Source organism: Misgurnus anguillicaudatus, chromosome 19 (genome assembly GCF_027580225.2).
Source record: "Misgurnus anguillicaudatus chromosome 19, ASM2758022v2, whole genome shotgun sequence".
Classification (NCBI taxonomy): domain Eukaryota; kingdom Metazoa; phylum Chordata; class Actinopteri; order Cypriniformes; family Cobitidae; genus Misgurnus; species Misgurnus anguillicaudatus.
Genome location: NC_073355.2, coordinates 2,023,498 through 2,043,659, shown reverse-complemented (window position 1 = coordinate 2,043,659; position 20,162 = coordinate 2,023,498). Strand labels below are relative to the sequence as shown.

The following is a 20,162-nucleotide window of genomic DNA, read 5'->3' as shown; positions in this document are numbered from 1 at the left end:
TCTTATTAAATAAATTATTTAAAAAAGTCTTAGTGCTCATCACTACAGTAGATGAATAAACATGAATAAAAATACCAGGCAAAAACTTGTGTTTATTTGTAAGGCATATCTTTCAGTCACTTCATCACATACCACCTAGTGAAATGATTGTCTACATTCGGTGGATAGATGGATGCTAAAGCTGGAGAGGAGGCTTCACACTTCACACCAGGTCCCAGTCTTGGCTAGGGCACCTCAATCAGAACCTGCTGGTCATCATGAGACTCAAACCAGCAACATTCAGGTTACAGGCCCAACCTTCCAACCACTAGGCTACGACTGCCCTGCAAGTCATACTATACCTCTATATAAGCAGAAGACTATAATAATAACTGTAGATATTTCTGATGACAAGCAAAATACATAACCAGTAAATGACCTTAGTTTAAATCATAGCTAAAGTGCATCAACCATTACACTAATGTAGACTAAATGTGTAAAATTAATGTATAGAATGTTAGCTACAGATCCTAAAATTATCCCCTCATCTTTTGAAAACCAAAACATAGTTACCAGCCAGACCAATAAAGAAACACAGACCAGAAGTTAACCTCAGGCTAGGTGCATAACCATGGCAACACGTTTGCCTCTGATGAAAATATTATAACTTAATACAATAAATCTGACAAATGAACACTAAGTACACACAACAGCATGACATCTTGTGATGAAGTCACGGATTAATACATTAACAGGTGCATTATCTGGCTGATATAACAGTTTACATGACTATATACAGTAAGAATAAACAGCTCACAAAATATGGGCCTAGTCATTCGATAAAAAAGATTTATATATAAAAGAAACTTTTTTAATGCATAAAGCCCAGTTTATTTGTGTGTGTGTGTGTGTGTGTGTGTGTGTGTGTGTGTGTGTGTGTGTGTGTGTGTGTGTGTGTTGTGGAATAAAACAGCGGATGCTTGTAGTTCTTATTTTACCTCTTCATTAATCACCCTGACAGGTAACTGTAGATCAGTTCTATACCGAACCAACTTACACCAGCACATCTGTGTTTTACACCTGAAGAACCTGCACTGAAAATAGATGTGATGAAACCTTTTTACTTTCACTTATAAAAATCAGATCATGTTTAAGTGCACACCAGTATGGAGGCACAAGGGCTTAAGCAGCCTATACTGTACTATGACACCATGAGCAATTTGGAAATTAATTATACGTCAGTGATGAACTATTATTAGTTTAATTCTTCACTACAATAATGCTGCAAGTTGAAACATTGCTCAGCAACCATACAAACAACCCTGAGTTTTTGGTCTTATAAAGTTTCACAGTAGCATTTTGTTCCTTGGAAAGATGAATACACTTCACCCCACGCAGCGCCGCACAAACCGGTTGGTGCATGACACCAAAACACCACGAGAGCAACCCACTTCATATGCTTTCAAATCAGTCCCGCAGCACCTCTGTGCCACACGTCGACCGGATCACGCCGCGCCGCACAAAGTCATAGACAGCCAGCGTCTGACAGTCAGTGAGATTCCTTTTAAAACAGGACATTGGACCCTATTATACACCCAGCGCAATGAGGGGCAAGATGTTTAAATATCAATTGCGCCTCTTCGTGCGCCCATGGGCGTGCTAGTCTGAAAATGAAGGGTGTTTAGGTGCATTGTTGGCATGTTGCTATTTGAGACAACTGAAATGAGTTATTCTCGTGAAATTGGACTTATGAGGTGTCGTGAAACATTTTGATAAAAAAGTAAATGCAAAGTAAGAGTATCAAAATAAGAAGCCTACATTTACAAACATCTCTTCACATACTAGTTTGCACATAATTTCAAACCAATTTTGTTGTTTTTTCCACATTTAAGGAGAAAACTTTCATTACCGCAACGTGTACATGACTGGATTTGGGTTCTTTGACATGGAAATATTTATCATTAAAAAATAAGATGCTTCAGTGCATCTCCTGCTGCGCTGTACTGCGAGCTTCAGCTCATGCCGAGCAAGGAGACGCACGCGTCCCCTGCCCAACATACAGTACAACATACAGTAAGTGCTACCTTTTGTTGCATAAACGTCATCTTAACTTTTTTAAGGCAGAGTAATAAATAGTGTATTTGCATTTTGGGCAGGGGTAAAAGATCGGATTCATATCCGTTTTGCCAAGACACATTTATGTGGTCAAATGTAAATGGAACCGTTTTAACAAATCAGATAGCTATCCGATCAGAGAAAACACACAAAGTGACCAGGTGTAAAAAGGCCCTTAAAGGCACTACAGATGTGTCTGTAATTTAGTTGCCAAATGAATCAAACAGATTAGTTAATTGCTATTAAAAATGCATAGATATACAAGAAAGAAAACCATTCAGAATTCACAACACACATAGATGTCTTCAATACTCATGAGTCCGAACAAGACATTTGACAGATACATGTGCAAATACATGTTGTTGTGAGTTGATTTAGGCAGATATGTTAAATAGAACATGTATGTCCACAACATATATTTGTCCTTCAGTAAGTACATAATGGTTAAAGCAATCATGATTCCGTATGCAAATATTTTGGATTTTTTTAGACAAATGATTAATCAGAATGTGATTAGAGTAATAAAGCACTATGTGGCCATGTGTGATGACTCAGGACAGCTGGACACACCGGCCTGTGCGGAGGAGCAGTGTGGCATCACCAGTACACCGGACCCGCATGAGCCGTTACCCTGGCAACAGAGCGCTTCATTCATGTGACGCGCTGTAGATGCTATGGAAGAGGCCTGAGTCACATTACACATAATTACAGCTAACAGAGCGAGCCATTACTCTCACTGTAATTCATGTCATTCATGTCGCTCACACTTTAATGATTCGGATATATTGAGGGACTCGGCCTAAATAAGATAAGTCTTTTTAGATGAAGGATGCAAATGGAAAATAATGGGCCACTCAGCCTGGTGAATCCTGTATGACAGAAGATGAAGATCTGAGACATTTCATTTGACAGCGACCTCTGATCATGTTTACTCAGACGCAAAAAACATGACAAATGTTCTCCTTGTTTTAGTCCTTACAATGCCAATCTATCATCAATGTACTAAAGAACTCCCAAACATCCCTATGAATTACACCAAGTGGTAACAAAGTTTTTACAATGTTAAATCGTCAACATTAAAGAGCCAGTAAGATGCAAATTTTAAGCATACTATCACTGTTTATAAGTCCCGGACAACAAGTTTAAATGCGTGCAAGGTCAAAAAATTACCCCATTTCTCAGAGATCCCCAAACGATTCGTGTGAAGCCGTTCAACGACTCAGTTTGCCTAAATCCCACCTTTTAGTAGCCAACTCTGCTCTGTTTGGTCAACTGACACAGTCTCCGCACAGACCAACAATAGTGCAACATGTATTGACCTAGTGCCAACATGAGAAGACATTACTGAGAAGATATCGACATCAATACACATCATTCATCATTAATCCAAGCAATAAAAACGACGACAGAAACTAACGTTTTTACATTCATTTAAGCATTTATGTAAGCTAACCGGACCATAGCAAAAATTTAAACACTAAGTTTGTGCACATGCATTAGCCGCTTGCTAACATGACTCTCTGACAGTATATTAAAGCGTAACTAAACCCTAATCCAACTTTTTTTAGTTAATGATCTGTAAGAATGGGGCTTTATTAGTGCTGTTCATTGATTTTAGTAAGTTTTTTGACATTTGGATATAAAGTGTTTCAATACTACAATATATGGTGTAAAAACGTCTGAGTGCTGCCCTCTTCAGGTTGAACGGTGGCTACTGCAGTTGAATTTCCTATTGGATGGTGGGTCAAAAAAATGACTTGTGACGTAAGCAGGTTCAAGATCACCACGCCCTTGTTACGATCTCACCACATGCTTAGTTTGTCCCCTCTATCTCCTTGGGATCTGCCCACTTTTCTTGCAGTTTTCAAATATTGCCAGTGGGTTTAGTTACGCTTTAAGAGTTTAAACACCGACATCAATACACATCATTCATCATTAATCCAAGTTATAAAAACGATGACAGACATTAACATTTGTACACTTTTACACTATTTAAGCAAGTAACCGGACCATAGCCAAAATGTAAACACAAGTGCACATGCGTTACCCGCTTGCTAATGTGACTCTCTGACAGTATATTAAGAGTTTAAACACTGACATCAATACACATTATTCATACTTAATCCAAGTTATAAAAACGACGACAAAAACTAAAGTTTTTACACTCATTTAAGCGTTTATGTAAGCTAACTGGGCCACAGCAAAACCCTAAGTGCAACATGCGTTAGCCGTTTACGAACGTGACTCACTGACAGTATATTAAGAGTTTAAACACCGACATCAATACACATCATTCATCATCAGTACAAGTTATAAAAACCATGACAGACATTAACATTTTTACACTCATTTAAGCAAGTGTAACTTAAGTTAACCAGGCCACAGTTTAACTGCAACATGTGTTGCTAGCGCAGCTTACTGATAAGACATTACAGTAAACTAGACATCATCCCTCCATGAAAAAGTAATTTTAACCACTGATTCTTCACAGCCAAAATGTTTAGTAAATCCCTCCTTGAAAAAGTAATTTTAACCACTGATTCTTCATATCTTCATCCTTTGGTAGTGAAAACAACACAAACTGAAAACACAGCGTGATATGATGTTTACACACTAACTAGCTGAAGTGTCTGTGGGCAGGTCATAGTTTTCGTTTCTCCCGAGGAAGACTGTAGAGATTATTATGCAAAGTGTTTTTATTACGTGGATAAAGTCAGGCAGGAGATTCAATCCATATGACGAATCATTTCAGCGATTCAGAGTCGACTCCCTACTTTAGAAGTCAATAACTTTATAATCTTTTTGGTTTAACTACTTTGCACATTGTTTACATTGATGGACTACATGACACACTGCAATACAGGTTATAGATTTTGGATCTGTGTGGCTCTTTAACATGCTGTACACTTGTGATATCCCAACAGATTTAACCACAACCTGTAAGTATGATTACTTATGGCGCTGTCCGAGTGCTGAAACGTTTCGGATCTCGACACATTTGTAAATACTTTATCTCTTTCCTGTTGGTTACAAATTAAGTATTTTTAGAGTACGAACATTTTCTTGCATATTTGTAAATTATTATTTGAGATAGACTGATCATCATGTAGGCAACCCATACAGCAATTAAATGCCTGCCAATTTTACTTCCATGACTGAAAGAAAACTATTTTAAAGAGAACCAAAGGTTTAAATACAAAAAAGAACAATTTCAGTACAAATAAAAACAACATAATTTTCCAACATCTGGTGGTCTTCTTCCTCCGCTTAGTTTTTCAGTTTACAGATTCCACCATCTTACAGTTTTTTTCGATTGCTAAATGACAGTGGGCACAACTGGAGTCACAAGTGCAAAACTCTAACTACAGTCTGCACAGCAGCAGTTCATGTGGACCAAACTCTAGTTCATTTTTCATTGCTTGAACACAGTTTTCAAAACTTTACACACTTATCTCATGACATTAAACACAACCTGCACAACACTGTGGATTTACAGCACTTTGTTCAAATGCTAACACACTGCTGTCAAAACTGTGAACCACACATTCAAAACACAATTGATTTCAGCCTTGTGTCTTTCAAACACTGCTGATTGCAATTTCATATATATATAAATTCCAATTTCATATATATATTTCATATATATAAAATATTACCTTTCATGTACTTTTAGTTTCTACCTTTTTTTTCTTATTACTGTAATTCCATAAATTACTCCAGACTATTGAAGCAAACTGCTAATTTTCATTTACCTTAAAGAATTATGTTCTAAAAAAATTTATAAATCATGTGATAAATCAATAAATAAATATATCATTATTTGAAGAAAACATTACTTTGTATGAAGTCACTGAAATTGTTGAAACTGTAAAGATGAAAAGTTTGTATTTTCTGGATTGGTGTTTGATGTTAGTGTTTTTCCTTTCAGTGTGTTGTGAGTGACAGTGTGTGTTATCTCAGTGAGGGTTGTGTTTAGTGTTTGGCTGCACTGAGCTGTTTTGAGTCATGTGTTAAGAGTTGTGTTCAGGTGACTTTTGGTATTGCAGACTGTAGTTAGAGTTTTGCACATGTAGCCCCAGTTGTGCTCACTGTCGTTTAGCATTCGAAAAAAACTGTAATAGGGAATCGACATGGCGCCAGTGCAACTAGCTTTTAAAGGGGATCAGAGACTCTCATTGGTTTATTGCACGATATGCTCAAAACACAGTCAGACCAGTTGCTTCATTGCAGTTTGGTATGGCAGAAATACATACATTGATTTTCAATAGAACGCTGCATTTGACTTGCATCACTTGCATTGCGGGGCATTTTAGGTGAAGCATCCATTCGAACAAGTGGGTCACAACATCACATTGGTCTGACTGTCGCGTGAGAGAGACGAGGGTGCATGTGTGTGTGTGTGTGTGTGTGTGTGTGTGTGTGTGTGTAAACGCGTCCTGTCCAGGATTTCGGTGCGTCTTCCAGAAGTCGTATTTGTTGACCGCATATGCCATTCAGTTAAAAACATAAGACTTACAATCATAGTTTCATTCTTTCCTTAAAATGTAATGGTTGCTTTTCTGTAATAATAATAATAATCCTCTATGACGTATGCGGCCGACAAATACGACTTCTGAAAGACGCACCCGAAATCCTGGACAGGACGTGTCCGGGAACAATGGCACATATGGTCACCCTACCTTATTTCAGCAACGCTTGGCGAAACTTCATGGAGTGGATGTTTTCGGTTTAGATGGTGAATGTAATGTAATGATGAGAATGTAATGATCCCAAACTTTAGACATTCTCTGCCGTTTATGGACATCTTTACCCTCCGCCATCGCAACTAAATTCAAATTGTATCATGTATGTTGTGCTTCCTGAACATTGAACAACGGTCCATGTGAATCAGATCCCTGCGTGTATAGTGCGCGGCATAGAATTTTAACAAGGCTTCGAGGCAGAATTTTTGCCTCGAGGAATTTTTGTAATCTAGTAACTCGAGTAACTCGATGAATCGTTTCAGTCCTACTATCCATGTGGTTTAATGTTAAAGCTGCGGTCGGCAACTTTTTTGATTATATTTTTTGATCATATTCACTGAAACCAACACTATGCTCCGATAGAACAACATAAATTAGACTGTTTAAGAAAAAAACTGCGCTTCTGCTCCACCTAGAGCCTGTTATTTGTTTTGCAAAAATCCACCACTCCCGGTTCATTTGGTCCAATCAGCGCAGGGCTGTGCAAAATCTGCCTGTCAATCACAGTTCCTGCCCCTCCCCCTCGCGCGCATTACAATATCACATGCATCCGCCTGAAGTTTACAAGTGTGTTGGATTGAACGCAGCGTGATGGTGGAGAGAACATTCACTAACAAACTTCCGATTCCTCGGTTAACAACCAGAGCTAGGAAAACAACCAATGAAAGAAGGAAACAAAGATAGAAAGCGACTGTGCCCGTAATAAAACTATAGGATCAATATCGGACCGGCATTTGAAATGTGGAGGAACCTACGAGATTTCAAAGGGTTCAAGCTGGATGCAGAGCTTGCCACATTTCTTCTTAATAGGTAATTGTGCTTTATCAACCATTGATTGTATTTCTGAGTGTTGTGTAAGTAATCTAAGTATTCTTGCTAAGTATGTGTTCACAATAATACTGGTGCACACGCACTGACGAGGACGAGCTCAAAGGGAGGTTACTCGGTGGTAGTGTGGGAGGGGCATGGAAATTGTAAACATTCAAAATCAGCTCAATCCTCCAGAGTTGCAGACGGCAGCTTTAACAAAACACAGCCAACTAAAACAAGTAGATGTAAGTCATTTTTCACCGTCCCTTTTCTAAGTTGCCACAATCTTCCTGTTAACAACAAGTTCTTGTCATACTTTGGCTGAACACGATCAATCCTGACAGACACAACAACAGACATTTATCCACCACAGTCACACAAGCATGAACTGAAAGAATGAATATACTCAAATAACATTCAGTATTGTTTCTGAATCAAGCCACATTAAAACAGACAAAAAACAAGCGCCTCCAGTGCCTCTAGTTCAGGGGTATTTAACTAAATGTTTGAGTTGTCTCAACTGAAAATAACTTTCATGCACAGATGTTCATTCGCCAGTGCCATTGATCTGTCTCAAGATACACACCAGTAACGTCTTTTTCTAAAGTATGTTTATAAAAGATGCTTAAACGTCTTAATTTAACTAAGCTTTAGCGGTTTAACGGTAGTGGTTTAGTGGATGATAAAACAGACACCGACCAGTTGCATGCGAGTTAAGTCATCCCACAAATTACTACTCAGCCAATCAAGTCTGCATATTCCAGGCAGAAAACAATGCGATTTCACAGTGCAGACTGATAAGAGCGTTAAAGGTAAGTTACACATGAAAAGACGGTAGAGAGAAAAAGAAAGATAGCGATACATGTTGGCAAAAAGGAAGAGCAACAGACGACTGCGCCAGAGGATGTTTAGGAAAAAGACGAATCCATCTTACTCATTTTATTCTCAACTTTCTCCAGCGTAGAAAGCAAGAGAAACCGACGAATATAGAGGTTACGCGGATACAGAAGCAAACTGGTCATCTGGAGCACCAAGAATTTTCCCAGTGGGCCGCATGGCAATGTGGGCCGGTTTGCTTTAATGCACGTAAGTTATAGTGTAATGACAGTAACGATTACAACACTGTGTTTTTATTTGGACCCACTTGTAACTCGCTGCTGTCATTGCTGCCTCCTTCAAAACACACAGTCGCTTAGTGCAGCGATCTAACGGCGCACATCAGTGTCAAAATGTTGACAAATCAAAATTAAAGTTTCTGTTCACAGAGTGAACGACTCCCAGCCAATCGAATTACACGACCGAGCAAGAATTTTGCATTTTAAGAAGTCGGTGTTTCTTAAAACAAACCAAATTCCATCCAATCACATTACAGAGCTGAGAAACATTCCAAGAAGGCGGGAGTTTATGTTTACTATGTTTGAGCATTTGTATAGTGCTTTACACATGAATGCATATTGTTTCAAACCTATTTTACAGAAAATGCGTCCTTATATTAACAAATACAGATAATTAGCAAACCCAGAGATGCAAACTACTGAACTTTAGGTGAATTTTGCCATTTTAAAGATGCAATTTGTATTTATGCGCCGCTAGATGGCGCCAGATCAAATCAATAACGATGTTGTTTAATGACGCTCTGAAGCAGCGTGGAATTATGGGATTTGTAGTCTTTAACTCAACCGCGGATGGCCATCAATCAGACGAGAACGTGAAATCACGTTGATGGATAAGGTAATCAAGTCTTATAAATGTTGCGTTTGATGACATCGTTTATTTCATTATGTAAGTTTATATGTGATGTTCAAAACGAAATTTTCAGTCATAGATATTACAGTATTAGTCCAAATTCGATGGTTAACACAGCACAGAATTAAGTTTTCAACTTACAATCTACAATGATTTTTCACATAATGTATTGACAGTACAAATCTTATTTTGAAGTGTCTTAAAATGACCATTTATATTGCTGTACAATACCTTTTGATGTGCATATCGTCCGCGGGAAGATGCGCTGATTACAATCTACACACTAATGTTGTGATCAATATAACAGCATACGTTTTTTGAAGGGTTACGAATCAAAACAACTCACCCATCGCGTAAAACACAAGCAGGATCAGAATCTCGGTCTAGTTAAATGTTGTCGTGAAGCTCTCTCTATCCAGATAATGCAACAACAAATTGATCCTCTCTCGTTTTGTTCCAAACTCTTCTTGGGTCGTTTGGTTGGGCCGTACGCTTACAGGAGCTGACACAACCAGCGGCAGACGGTAAAGAGTTATCCATAAGTTCATAAGCAAGCGCGTAGCCCGACAGGCGCTAACGCATAGTTCCGCATTTGTCCACGACACTGGCTGCGTTCCGAAAACTCAAGGCAGTGACTTGTTGCCTCGCTGCCTCATGAGGCAATGACTTCGGAGGCATGAAGGCAGCTAAGAGAAACGCTTTCAGACACATACTTCATAGGCGGTGTGTTTGAAATATAAACAGAGAGCGCCTTTGTGATAACTAATCACATATTTGAAAACTACAATACTAATTTCTCGCTAGAAATGCAATTAAAATGTGTAAAAAGTGAAAATATACGTTTATTTACACTAAATTTGTGCTCCAGTCACTTCCTTGGCCGCCATTTTATTTTTTCGAACTCGACCACTGTTGTCATGTGGTTTTTACGTCAGTAAAGGCTGTGACAAAGGGTCACATGGATATTAACGTCATTGACAGGAAACTGCACTGCCCCGTAACAATGTTTTGAATGGAAATTTTCTCACAATTTACAAGTAGTTGAAAACATTACAGATATTGATAGTAATCAGCTGGACAAAATATATATCCCTGGCCTAGTAGTTTTTGGACATTTTACTGCAAATATCTTACAAATTGCACCTTTAATTAAAAAAAGAAATTAAGATTATTTGCCATGTAACGCTATTGCTGCAGTGACTGTCAGTCAAGCAAGTAGAAACAATAGATGTTTATAGCATACAGTATAAGATAAAGTATGAATGTGTGTATATTGTGAATTAAATATGAATGGACGAGATGCCAGAACTGTTATTATATGTAATGAAATGGCTTTACATTTCTGATAATACAATTTATATTTAATATTTAATAAATAATTGTTAAGTGTAGTAGAGAGTCTGTAGTGTATTGCACAAAGAAGCACATCACTAGTAGCCATATAAGTAATAAGAGCACAAGATATCTCTCAGGCCCTTGTGTAATGGGTTTATTGTTTTGTGTTCTCATCGCAGCTCGTGCCTGCCGCCCCCTCACTTTTGCTATCTGATTGGTTAATAAGGTGAAGTGCTTTCCTCCTACACAACAATTATACGCTCAAGACACCGTCTGCAAACACCACTCTGACCTATTTTAAGGAATAATTGACCCTTCGCAAGAGTTTGATTTGATAGGCAACCTGATCAATCGTAACACACTCTTAGAAAGGATGTGTTCATTTTTACACATCTTTTTGTGTTAAGCTTTTAACACATTATGTGTAATTTCAACACATTGTGTGTCATTTTCTGTTGATTTTGTGTTAAAATAAAACACAAGTTGTGTTAAAAGTAACACAAAAAAACTCATTTAAACCTCATTCACACAGACCTTTGGTCCCAGAAAATACCCGTAAAATTGCCAGACAAGCTTCTGTGTGAACGCAAACACGTCCCGTAAATCTTCTGAGATCGTTGCCGGAAAGAGGACTTAGTAAGATACACGGAAACCCTCTGTGTGAACAAGAAGCCGAAACAATGCCGTAATGGGCATGTCGTAGTGAAGACGCGCGTCATCACAACAAAAGTTATGGTTCAGCTCTTTAAAACGAGAGATTTACATGCAAATCAGCATTCACAACGAGAAATGTCGCAAACTAGATTAAAGCAGTTATCAGGAAATGATAAATGAGACGCATAAACAATGACGCACGTGCCGTAGTGAGGACGCACGTGTCATGCAACATGAAGTTGGTTTAACTCTTTAAAATGAGAGATTTACAACATTCACAACGAGAAATGTCAGCAAACTGGACTGAAGCAGATATCAGGTAAGTTAGCTCATCACTTACCGCACTTATCATTCAGCAGCATAAAGAATTTCGCGTCACATGCTCATTTGAGCTTATAATAAACAAAAATGCCTGTGCGACATCCCAACTAGATATATCGTTCAGCTCCTCAAGATGCGGGTTTTAAATGCATATTAACAATCACGATGAGAAATATCTGAAAACTGTATTAAAGCAGAGATCAGGGAGCTCATCAAATATCCACTGTGAAGCTAAGATCATTCACCAGCATTAGAACGGCGCGTCATGCGCTCCTTTATAGTCTTATCATAAACAAAAATGCACGCGAGTGGTTTCTGGAGAGAGATATAATAAATAATATGCAAACTTCAGACACTGCGTAGAAGAACTGTGCAGAACTTTAAACAGGTCACGTGTCTTTTCTGGGACCTTGCAGATGCCGGCAAATCATTGGCAGTGTGAAAAAACAAAAAATCATACGATCCCGGAAAAATCCAGGATGAATTTTCCGGAATGTCTCTGTGAAAAGGGCTTTAGTGTGTTGTCCAATGTGTTGTTTTTAACACATCCATTCTAAGAGTGTATTTGTATTATTTGTATAGCATGTTTCATACACAGAAGTAGGCTAATTCAAAGTGCTTTGCATTGTAATAAAGAAAAAAGAAAACTTAAGAGAAAAAAACTGTAAAAATAAAATCACAAAAAAACTTACATAAATTAAAAAGAGTGGGTGGTAACTAGTTACTAAGTAATTAGTTTCTGTAATTTAATTGCTTTTTCCTTGAAAAGTAGGGAATTACTCTTATTTTCCAGTAATTTAATTACATTTGTTTCTGATGTAATTGAACTAAATACTGTGCATAGACTGTATAAGAATTATATATATAATACAATAATGGATATATCTAAGGTTAAAATTAGACTGTCATTAACTAAATGAATAACAAATTAATTTTAATGCCACTAATTTTATAAATACAGCCGATTAATAAAATGCGCAATTTCTGTTTGACTATTGGTCTAGCCCATAGTTGATATATTGAGACGCAGCCTTAGACAGTAAAAGTGTCTAAATAGAGGTTTTCATAATAAAACACATTAAGCTCTTGTCTACCAATCCCAATGCTCTCAATGGTCATTGAACATCTAAAATATTTTTTTTTTGTGCAATGTCTGAGAGGTGGACGTCCTAAATGCTTAACTAATACCAAAAGGATGGTTGTCCACTTGCGCATCTTACATTGGTTTAGGTTTTAAAACATGCAAGAATTAAAAAATTAAAGTGCAGGACTTGCTTGATGTTAAAATAATTATTAAGAGAGATAAAGTTTGGCACCTGACTGATGTTTAAAGAGTTATTGAGAGCGACAGGACTCAAAAAGACCTTCCTCAGGCTGACTGACACATCTGAAATATGGACACAGATGTGCAAGTTCCCGACCTCGATATATAGACATCTAAACAGAAATACAGTTTTAAAAATATCTGTTTTGAGAAGAATTTACACAGATATAATCTGTTATGTCTTAGGTGAGTTTTTCATTGAGTATTTCCATTTTATGAAACTTTATATATTTACTATCACTAGTATTAAAGGCGGGGTGCACAGTTTTTGAAAAACGCTTTGGAAAAGGGAATACCAAATATATATATACATTTTAATCCTCTGGAACACACTGCCAATCTGATGAACAAGATGCATTCCTGTCTTTCATAATTGAATAATTATGGATACAGTGGCTGTTTTATTAACATCAAAATGTGTTCCCATTTACAGTTCGGATTTAATGGACATTAATATAAAACAATACTGCAAAAACAGAAGGAGCGAGCTTCAGTTAACAGAAGTCAATTCAATTCTCATTTATTTGTATAGCACTTCCACTATTTTTTTTTATTTTTTTTTTTTATGGCTAAGTTTGGGTTTATATATGGTTTAAATCTTATTTAAGCAACCAAAAGTTTCTAGTTAAACAGTGAATGTTTTCTCTGTTTTCTTTGAGAAAGAGCCCTTTATTTATGCAAAAACTTTTCACACATTTGATTACCTGCTTACTGTCAGTATAATTCATGTTAATAATCAAACAACAAAATGCATCTTTAACAAAGAATAAGATATATTAATATTCATAAGAAATATTACCTAAACAGCAAAATCAGCATATTACAATTCTGAAGAATTATGATACTCAAGCAGTGGTGAGGAAAATTCAGAAGTTTTTACTGTATTTTTGATTCAATAAATTGGTCTTGGTGAACATCAACTCAAATTTTACTGAATAAACTGTATAGTTTTCTAATATAAAAATGTTAATAATAAAATAAAATTTTGTTATTGAGCTAAAATTTGATTTTTGTTATTGTGTAGGCTTAGCTGCAGGACCCCCCCCCCAAAAAAAAACCTCACCACACCATCCCCCTTCAAATTTGCTTTACAATGTCATTACAACAAGCACACTAGGCTACTGTTACAGTAGCTGGGATGACCTACTGTATGTAATGTTATGATTTAGCTTTTTAATTATGGTAATTGTCAGGGTGAATGTAGGAGAGAGATGCAGAGATGAGGAAATCCAAAGAACTAATAAACTTTAATTATAAATAACAAGAAACAGGCAGACTGGCATGATAAACACACATAATAACATAACATTAACATCCGACCCAGGACTGGGAAAACGGGAGAACTAAATAGAGAAGCTGATGATGGTAATTGCTGGCAGGTAAGGATGATTGGAGGCAAGACACAGATGAGGGAGCGTGGAAGATCATGGGAAATGGAGTCCATGGGGAGATGAATAGGGGAAAAAGGCAGGATAACAGACTGGGATTGTGACAGTAATTGTGAATAGAGAGGAGTTTTGCTCCTCAATGTTGTGATTCTCTGATTGACATGTCTTCTTTAAGCGCTGTTTTGCTGCACAGGACTAAGCTTAAGCCAACCTGACCTCACGAAAATCCGTGTTATAGTCACAGAAAATTTGATCACTTGATCACTTAATCCGTATCTCATGGATTTTTTGTGTCATTTTATGTCTTGTTTTCTCATTGTTTTTTTCTATTTTCTTACCATTGTCGCTTGGGGTTAGAATAACTTTCTGTTAATTTTTTAGACATCCTAACCAAACCCCAAGTCCAGGCAGGAATGAAAAAGCGGAAGAAAGACATGTAGAAACCAATACATAAAAGTACATTCTAACATAAAAGTACATCCTAATGCAAACCCCAAATCCCCTAACCCCAAGCAACAATGATTTGAAAATAGGGGGGAAAAAATGAGAAAACAATATATAAAATGACACGAGAAATCCGTGGTCCCGTCACGAAAAAAGCTATAACACAGATTTCCATGAGATCATGTTGCGTAAGTCATATCGTTAGACTCTGCAACAATTCAGGACTTCAAGAAAACAAGTTGTGTCGACCTCCCCAAAAGTTATAGGCATGTAAAACATTTGTCTGGCCACTAGGTGACGCTGCAAATTGGTGAATCGACGTGAATTCAATAACTTTTTGCCGTGAGTGTCTCTAAACTCTAGAAAACTCTAGAATGAGTTTGAAAAAGTTGATTTTTCATAAAAATTAAAAATATTGGAAAAACTTTGGAGTGTTGGTGGCGCTAGCGGGTTTGCAAAATGTCAAAACTTTCCTAAGTATGCATCTATGGGCTGGCATAGACGCACTGCGAAAGAAGAAGAAAAAGAATAATAAGAAATCTAATGGTCAAGTTCGGAGCTTGACCCCTAATAATTGTATTAATAAGAGAAGTAATCATTTAAATAATTATATTGACCAATACCATATAACAACATGCTATACCCAGTTTTGAGGTTCTTGCAGATGGTGGAGGAGTTGTTAAATGAAATGAAAAATCTAAGGTTAAGGGGTTGTGTACACCAAAACTTTTAAACGAGGCTGAAAATGCCTGGACAACGCCAAATGCCAGCTTTCTTCAGCTAAGCGCTTTGGTAGCTGTGATACGTCAGCTGTGAGACGGTTGATTGCCGCGATACTTGTCCCGCCCCTCCTCCACTGTGATTGGACGGCCGCGTGAGAGCTGACATTGACGAGCGGAGCTTTTCATTCAAAGTTAAACCGCTAGCTGCTGGCTTATTTGAAAAACGCAGAGCTTCCATTGAAAACAATTGAAAACATGCGCTGGCTGCGAGCGTAAAAGCGTTGGTGTGCACGCCCCCTAAGAGTCACTAAGCAATAGAAATAAAATGCTAGAACAGTGAAGAAGAGCTGAAGTGAGTCACTGTAATGTATGTACTGTACATAAGGGGAAAGACTGTTTGGTGTGTCTGACATTTGGCACACAAGCTCTTATCTGTGGCTTATATTTACAGCAAAGGACAACAAAAACATATCTGGTGATACAAATCTTCCAGACCCTGAAACAGCAACTGTGGCCCTGTTGGCAGATACTGCGACCTCTGCTACTGCTCACTTGAAGACAAAACATTCACTTCTCTTTCCATTGACTGTCTCCTTACACCACAGCTGTCAAAGTGTTTATGCTGCCCCTGCCAGCGGCTCACTAACTTTACACCCTTGCTCAAGCTCATCCTTCAGTCACAGCCACACACCTTATTATTTCTGCATTCAAAAAGACTCTGGATAAACCGGCACCGAATGTTAAAGGCCTGGGCCGAACATCTGTATAATTCAGCTGATGAAAGCTGTGCCCGAAAACAGTAGAGCACAGGACTGATGACAGACATGTTAACTTTAGACCAGCTCAGATAAACACAAAGCTAATCTGGGCAGAGGACATGGGTGTCTGCTGCTAACCAGCCTTATTCTGACTAAGTAAGATTCCCTTTAAAACACAACACAAATTGTAACTTTTAACTTACTTTACTTCCATAATGTGATGTGTTTTAGAGAGCATATCGTATGTAGGACGGACATTACGTTTATGAATTGTTAACAGTGGTCTCCATATAAATAAAATGCTTTCTAAAAGTCTGTGAGGTTTACAGCATAAAATCTTTAAAAGACATCCAAGAGTTTTACTTTAAGGAATCAGTGGATCTTAAAAGAGATATTTTAACGTGTCTGCCATTTTCAGTATTAGGATCTGTCTACGCGAGACTCGTATGTCACAGGTAAACAAACACACATGACATATAACATGGCAGATATAGATTCTCCTAGAATGTCTGTATATTGTCACAGTTCGTGATTTGGGACGTAGGTAATGGCCTTTTTTTGTTTTTCTGATAATTTGCTATGTAGTGATTTAGAAATTAAGTCTGTAGGAATTTTTACTCTTTCCACGTCAAACTGAAAAATAAATGCAATACGGTTGGACATGAGAAAGTACTATTTCACCTGCAAAGTAACATCCTATTCTTATAGGACTATGATCTGAAAGAGTAATTATTCTTGTTAAGCAAATCAAAAGCTCAAATTAACCCGGTGATATATTGATTCACTAAATAAGAGGGTTTCTTAAGCATCCACAACAAATGCCACAAACATAAAAAACAATATCAGCACCACAGCATCGCTCATTATTATATCACAAACAAACAAGAAACATCATCTTGTAAAAAAAACACCAGCAGCAGCTCCATCAGGCTCAGGAAATATCTTCACTTTATGTTTATCTTTATTCTTTGTCAAGGCTCAACATAAAGGACTGCCCGATGGGCCGAGGCCAGCATGAGAGACACTCGGGCCAGTAAACAGTATTGACACTGGACCGATTGGGCCTGTGCTTCGCCCTCAGTGACTAAAATATATTTTCTGCCTGTGATCGTTTGTCTGTATATATTCTTACTTCTCAGTAATGTCATGAGGTTTCTCCTACTTTATTGGTGGTTATGGACACTGTTGCGTGTTACATCAGCTGGTAAAGCAAAGAGACGTTAAGATGGCGACAGCGCCCTCTAAAAACCAAAACATAATTATTTAACATCTTGGAAGCAGACATTTATTTGGGTAAAACACAACGAAAAAGATGCTTGCCGTCAGTTTACAGGTAAAGCAGACAACTCGGGAGCCTTTTTGGTTGGAACAAGCAAGCAACCACCGTAAAAACTTTGAAGCTTATGAGAAAAGCTGACAGCACATAGCGTGCATGGTGTCTAAAAGTGTTGCCGATAACCCATCATCTGGTCCACTGAACTTAATAGAGGAAGCTGGTCAAATCCCTGTCGCGCCACAGAGTGCCACTCACATAGTTTAACATTAAATAACATCATATTATTTTGTCCCAAATCAATAATGATTAACATTGACTGCTAACGTATATTTTGCATTTTGATGTAGACGCTATCTGACGAAGCTCGCGCTATTTAATGTGCACTTCTGGTTTACGATACCTCCGAGTTGTTCTAGCTGTGCGTCCAGTGTGCGACCCCCTTTAGTGTTTACATTTAAAAAATGATGAATAAAATGTATATGTATACAATTACATTTGCCTTTTGAATTATTATATGTGACAATGAAATTTTTTTTTGGTGAGACCAGTGAAAAAAACCTGAAGCACTGGCCCAACCGAGCCAGTATAAGAAATTATTTGCACTGAGCCTTGTTTTTTCTTGTTTGATCTGATTTGGAATCGGAGTATTAACGTAACTAAACCCAGTGTAGAAGTTGAGAGATTTGACAAAGAACATGACAGCTCTGGAAGGACTGATGTTTTCATTCAATAACACAATGATAAAATGTCTTGCTGTACTGAACATCTTCATCTACAGTAAATACATAAACACATTCAAAGCACAGTATCAGCGACAATAACACACACACACAGACACACACAGACAGTACCTTGGCACTGGAAGCCTTGTTTTCCAAATCCCCTGCAGAGTTGCATTAGACAGAGAAATACAGGAAAATAGTACATTAGTGAAAAAGACAAAGCACAAAACATCATCTGATTACTTTTAATCCTTTAAAACTACATAATCTTACTTAGGAATAATTATTGTTAATGCTTTAGGTCTTAAAGGGGAAATTAATATTAAAATGCCAAACGACTGTTTAGCAAATATTAATAGTTTATATATAGTTTAATGATGACATCAGCTGGAATTGTCCTCTAAATGTTTATTTGTGGATCTAAATTATTATTATTATTATTATCAGTATACAGATACACACAGGTGTTTACAGTCGAAATTAAACACTTGACACAAGGCAATAAAACATAATATGTAATAACGTTAAGCACTATGTAATAAACATCTACTTGAGTTTTTCCTGTAAATGTCTAACTTTCTGCCAAATCTCTGCTGCTGTTTTGTAATATGCTTACAATATAATACATTACAGTTATGAACCAGGTGGCCCTTACTAAAATTGACAAAGGTTTTTACTACAGTTAAAAATATAGTTAAACCATAGTTACCACGAAATAACTAGCAAAACCATGGTTAAACTATGGTTCCTATTGTAAAACCATGATTTGGCCAGTGGCAATTAATCAATACATCTAAAAGCCATGATATTCTTCAGGTTTTATCACTTCTAAGAACAGAAAAGTTTTGAAGCATTATTATTCATATCAAGGCAGACTGCAGTAAGAAAGAAACGAGAGTCAACGAGACCCGAGAAGTTAGTCAGGTGAATATGTATCTCACCAGATGAAGTCCGTGCAGTGGCTGCAGAATGTGGGCTGCTTGAAGAAGCGCGCGATAAATTTGTGGTTTTTCACCTCGTGCACGTTCTTCTGTCGCAGAGCTCCCTTCCGCGCGAATCGATTGACTCCGGCAGAAGCGTCATCGATCTGTATCAAATGATCAGCCATCTCACCGCTATTCCTCAGGTGTGTGCTCGCTCCGCCGCGCGACATGCGTCTAGTGGACGCGCTCAGAGGCGTCTCTCTGTTTACAGCGATCCTCTCTCACTCACTCTGACGTCAACGCGCTTTAATATTCACTAAACACCAAGTGTACAGCACCATCGTGCGGTTAAACAAAAATAACTCTTAATAACAGAAAGGAATAGTTGACCTAAAAATAAAAAAACAACGAATAATTTTACATTAACACGTTTATTAGTATGAATATGTTATCTATGAACAAATATTCTGCAAAAAATGTCATTTAAAATAAGCATTCAAAACTTAGAGGGTGCGTCTCAATCAGTTCACTTGTTCAGTAGTCAGTCAGTGCATTGTTCAGGGAGTCATTTAAAGGACTGTCTCAATTCCAAAATCCTTCCAAAGGTACACTGGAACATTGTTCGCTAAAATAGTGTTCGTATTGTGGGGGGGGGGCTGGGGTGGTCTTGGACCTCCTAGCATTGAGGGGGGTCCCTTGGTGAATTTAAAATTCTCGTGCCACAAAGTGATGTCCATTATTTGTCCACATTTCACAATAAACTCATCCAAAAGATTTCTGTCTGCGCCTCACGCTGTTTTCTACGGAGCCCCCTTGCTCACTTATTGGAAAAAAGAAAACAATCCGTGATTATGTTTTGTAATTCATCCCCTCAGTTTATAAACCGTACTCACGGATTATTAA

The 20,162-nt window shown here is 37.6% G+C and overlaps 1 protein-coding gene across 3 annotated transcripts in view; it reads right to left on the bottom strand.

Annotated features, from left to right (window-relative positions):
• Nucleotides 1-19,537, bottom strand: part of prkcab (protein kinase C, alpha, b) — a 182,853-nt gene extending 163,316 nt beyond the window's left edge. For 2 of the 3 annotated variants that reach the window (XM_073856800.1, XM_073856801.1), the window contains exons 1-2: nucleotides 19,278-19,536; nucleotides 18,466-18,497 (exon numbers count right to left, since the gene is read on the bottom strand). In XM_073856800.1, the coding sequence (XP_073712901.1) occupies nucleotides 18,466-18,497; nucleotides 19,278-19,489 (244 nt within the window). In that variant the 5' untranslated portion in view covers nucleotides 19,490-19,536. Of the gene's footprint in view, nucleotides 1-18,465; nucleotides 18,498-19,277 lie in introns of all 3 variants that reach the window. The other variant, XM_055183447.2, reaches the window with a different exon arrangement.
• Between the last annotated feature and the right edge of the window lie 625 nt (nucleotides 19,538-20,162).